This window comes from Coenobita brevimanus, chromosome 75 (genome assembly GCF_032717465.1).
Source record: "Coenobita brevimanus isolate Jiangsu-jjx chromosome 75, ASM3271746v2, whole genome shotgun sequence".
NCBI classification, from domain to species: domain Eukaryota; kingdom Metazoa; phylum Arthropoda; class Malacostraca; order Decapoda; family Coenobitidae; genus Coenobita; species Coenobita brevimanus.
Window position 1 is genome coordinate 2,162,477 of NC_137028.1, and position 4,894 is coordinate 2,167,370.

Sequence of the window (4,894 nt, forward strand, 5' to 3'; positions counted from 1 at the left end):
TGATGGAGTGTGTGGTGAAATGCTGAAGCATGGGGGAGAGATAGTAGTAGAATGGATGTGGAAGATGTGCAGATTGGCCTGGGAGGAGGGTAGAGTCCCGGAGGATTGGAAGTTAGGTATAATTATTCCCTTGTACAAAGGAAAAGAGGAAAAAGAAGTGTGTGGTAATCATAGGGGCATTTGTCTTCTTACTATAATAGGAAAAGTGTATGGTAGGATACTTATTGACAGAGTTAGAGCAAGAACAGAGAAATTAGTTGGAGAAGAACAGGGAGGCTTTAGGAAGGGAAGAGGTTGTGTAGATCAGATATTCATTCTTAGATCTTTAGTGGAAAAGTTTCTAGAGAAGGGAAAGAAGTTGTATGCATCTTTCATGGATTTGGAGAAAGCATATGACAGGGTGGATAGACAAGGATTGTGGAAAGTGTTAAGAATATATGGAGTATATGGGGAGTTGTTGAATGCAGTGAAGAGTATGTACGATGGTGCGAAGGCTGCAATGCGTGTGGATGGTGAACTAAATGAATTTTTCTCTTTGAAAGTTGGGTTGAAACAGGGATGTGTCATGTCTCCATAGTTGTTCAATCTGTACATGGATGGGGTAATAAAAGAGGTACAAGGTAGGGTAGTGGATGTTGGGGTGGCCCTGATGAGAGAGGATAGTGTTTAGAAACTCCCTGTACTGTTGTTTGCAGATGATACTGTGTTGTTGAGTGAAAACAAAGGGGAGCTGCAAGGCTTGGTGGATGAGTTTGGGAGAGTGTGTAAGAAACGGAATCTAAAGGTGAATGTAGGGAAGAGTAAAGTGATGGTCTTTGAGAGAGGTGAAGTCAGTGAATGTACAGCGAGGTTGGATGGTGAGGAATTGGAAAATGTGAGTACGTTTAAGTACTTGGGTAGTGTGATGAGTAAGGCTGGAGGTTTGGAGGGTGAAGTGCTTGAAAGGGTACAGCAGGGAAGAAAGGTTGCTGGTTCTTTGAAATCAGTGATAAGAAACAGGGAAGTGAGCATGGAAGTGAAAAAGTTACTACATGACAGTATTGTGATACCAACTCTAACGTACGGAAGTGAAGCTTGGACGTTGTTGGAAGGACACAAGTCAAGAGTGAGAGCAGTGGAAATGAGTTATTTAAGAGGAGCCTGTGGAGTCACATGGAGAGACAGGCTGACGAATGAGGATATAAAGGAGCGTTGTGGTGTGGATGTGGATGTGATAGGAAGCGTTAGGAGGAACACACTGTGGTGGTTTGGCCATGTGGAGAGGATGGAGTGTGAAAGACTGACGAAGAGAGTGTATGTGAGTGAGGTGGAGGGGGGAAGAGGGAGGGGGAGGCCGAGGATGAGATGGAGGGATGGGGTGGAGAGGTATATGAGAGAGGGGGGTGTGAGCTGGGAGCAGGGCAGTGAAATGGCGGGGGACAGGGCGACTTGGAGGCGATTTGTTTGTGGCCACCCTAACGGGATTGAGGCGTCTGGCAATAGATAGATAGATAGATAGTTTTATTGTGTTCAAACCTCGCTTAAAAATTACTTTGTTATGCAATACATTACTTATAGTTGCATTCGAGAAAAGTTAAGAGGCAAATAGGTTATTGTCACAAGTTAGAAGGAACTGGTGGGGAGAAGCAGGATGGTGGCCATGACGCTTTTAATGTATGAAAATATCTTCTTGTGTGTGTTACATACGGCCTTTATCGAGTCTAAACCTTGACAAAATTATACTCTGCTGTGCAGCAGACTGCTTATATAGTTTTATGTGAGAAAATAACTAGGACTAAGAGATAAATATGAGTGGATACTGCCACGAGTCAGGAGGAACACGGCCATTTACATGTAAACATATATCATGAGTTCAGCGATAATCGAGTTTGGCGTGTTACGGCCAGAGTAAAGCAAATGCTAAACTCGTGCACTCAGTGTACAGGGATGTGTTTTTGAGCCTTGGGTTTCCCTCCCAACCAAATCCTAAACCCACCCAATGAGTCCAAAAACAAGTTTCTGGCTCAAAAACAAGCTAAACTAAGCTCAAAAGCAGTTTATAACTCACGTAAGCCCAAAATTAAAATCTGAAAATCATCAAAAATTAGTCTGGAAAAAATCATACTTAGAAAATTATCCCCCAGAATGACAATGTTCACCCCACCTATGACTAAAACACATTAATCTAAGTTTAAAAACAGTTTATAAATCAATCTTAACTCAAAATTTGAGTCTAAAATATCATTAAATTGGGTTAAAAAAACAAACAAACCCATCGTTATACTGGAGTTTGGCCATTGTTCGACGGGGTAGGGTGGTATTTCTACCTCCATCGCTATGCCAGGGTATCGCATATAGGGGTATCGTATCTCGGGATTTGCCTGTACCTTTAAGTGTCAGTATTTTTTCTAGGGCCTTTGCTGTCATATACTGTATGTTTGTCTTAATATGTTAAGATATGTTTTATTGGCCAAAAGGCTTAACCTTCATAGGATTCTGGATTCTGTTGTATGCTAAGTATCATCATCATCATCATCATCTTTCCCACCCTAGGGCAGGGTGAGGAGCAGCAATGTCCAAGTTTGCCCAGTTCAATGGGCCACACTTCTATTCACTCATCATTCAAGCCCACAGAATCCTGGCTCCATCTGATAGGCCAAAAAACTGTCCCCACATTCTGTAGCTTGACATGTACTGTACTTATCTGATAGAGTCAGAACATAACATAACATAAAATTTCTCAGTCTACCTTTTCCTAATATGGAACACAACTTATCTGAGAGGAGCATTTGGAGTTACATACAGAGACAGAGTGACAAATGAGAAAGCGAAGAAGGAGTGTTGTGGTGTGGATGTGGATGTGATAGAAAGGGTTAGGAGAAATACACTGAGGTTGTTTGGCCGTATGGAGAAGATGGAAAGCGAGAGACTAATGAGGAGAGTGTATATGAGTGAGGTGGAGGAGGTGAGAAAGAGGGGGAGACTGAGGATGAGATGGAGGGATGGAGTGGAGAGGAGTATGAGAGAGGGGGTGTGTGAGCTGGGGGGAGGGCAGTGAAATGGGTGGGGGACAGGGCAACCTGGAGTTGATTTGTTTGTGGCCATCTCTTACGGGATTTAGGCCTATAGATAGATAGACTTATGAGTTCTTGAAATTCTGCAACAGGGGGCTTTAGAATGATTGTTTTACACTACAAAATACAGTTTGGGTTATGGATGGCTTTATATTAACTTTAAAATGAGTGGAAGGAATTTGGCAACATTTGGCACCCGTGTTTCTTCACAATTCTGCATTCTGAAAAGTTAGGAAGACATTATTTGACAAACACATGGATGTTTTTGGAAGAATAAAAATGTGAATTCTTTGTAGGTAATAACCCTATAACTGTTCTTGCTGTAAGAGATTCAAGAGGGTCTGTTCGTTACATTGAGTTGAACTGATATTATATATTCATTTGTTTCAGCACAAGAATGAACTCTTACCGGCTATTCGTACCCTAGCACAAATGGGCTACAAGCTGTATGCCTCACTTGGCACAGCAGATTTTTATTCAACACATGGCATTCAGGTAAGTACAACATATGACTTTAGTATAAAGTGTAAAGTGTACTGTACTTGTTCTATATGACACAGAGACACACAGTGGCCTGTGTCTTTGGGTTTAAGAGGTCAAAACAGTTTACCATGGGTTGTTTCACAAAAACCACCCCAGGTCCATCTGTTACCTCCCATCACTGCTCCTTCCACTAAATGAAGCCTTCATCTCTTAGGTATTTAATTACTTCATATTTTTGCTCCGTTCACATTCTTGCTTTCATCCTTTTCTGTCAGCCCTGCTACTTTGAATATCACAAGCCATTTATGTTTCATGTTTTCATCTACTGTATATATCCAGCCACCTCAGTACATCATTCTTTATCATTTTTTATTCAAATATAAGGTTGCTTCCAGTATACTTTGTCTGCAGCCTCATTTATTTATTGGTTTTTGTTTCCCCAGATTATTCCACATGCACTCATCTGTTGTCATAAATCATTTTATTCATACAGTGAATATTACAAAATATGTATAAAGTTTCTTGATATAATACAGTGTTTTAATGTGATTTTTTACAGTGATACTCATAAATATTGAGTATTCTCTAATTGTAAGTCTAGAATAATATTGAAATAATGAGCTGGCACTGACCAGGGACATATTAATCTTTTATTGGTATTAAAAGTGGTATGATACAAGGTCAGGGATGTTTAGTCGGTATTTTATGAAGAATCTTAGAATGAAAAGGAGTTTAAAGTAAAAAACTTGTGATTGATGAGAATGATATGAAAGTTGTCCATGTTCCCAAGACCGTACCTGTTCAGTTTCCCATCGAATTAGTTGGTAATTAGCTATTGTGGCCGCAGCTGAAAGCAGTGTTATGAGATTGTATATACAGTGCTATATACTGTATAAAGAGAGTAAATAGGTGTTAATATAAGATATTGATTTAAGGTTGTTACTCAATACTCTGTGCACTTATAACAAAATAATAACTTTATTTCTTGGGTGTAACTTTTTTGGTTGTAACTTTTTGGGCCAAATAACCATGCATCCACATTCCCATCATATCTGGGCACTAATTATTTAATACCAAGTTATTTGACTACTGCTGTGACCAGGGGCATAGTACTGTACTGTACTGTACTGTACTGCAAGGTTGCTGGTACAATACAGATCTTTAAGGATGATTTGTTCTCCATACATCCATTATGCAGGTGTACTTTTGTCTTAGGCAAGATGATCTGGCTTTTTTTTTTTTAATTAAGCATTGTTCTAAGCTATACTGTTCTCCAAACTATTTTAATAATGGTAAACTGTATAGTACTGGAAATGATCCTAATTTAGATTTTTTAAAGATCTTTTTTTCCTCCAGAT

General features: G+C 39.7%; 1 protein-coding gene across 1 annotated transcript in view; it reads left to right on the top strand.

Annotated features, from left to right (window-relative positions):
* Positions 1-4,894, top strand: part of r (carbamoyl-phosphate synthetase 2, aspartate transcarbamylase, and dihydroorotase rudimentary) — a 126,243-nt gene that overhangs the window by 47,948 nt on the left and 73,401 nt on the right. Inside the window, exon 26 of the mRNA XM_080278801.1 lies at positions 3,444-3,548. Within this exon, the coding sequence (XP_080134927.1) occupies positions 3,444-3,548 (105 nt within the window). The remainder of the gene's footprint in view (positions 1-3,443; positions 3,549-4,894) is intronic.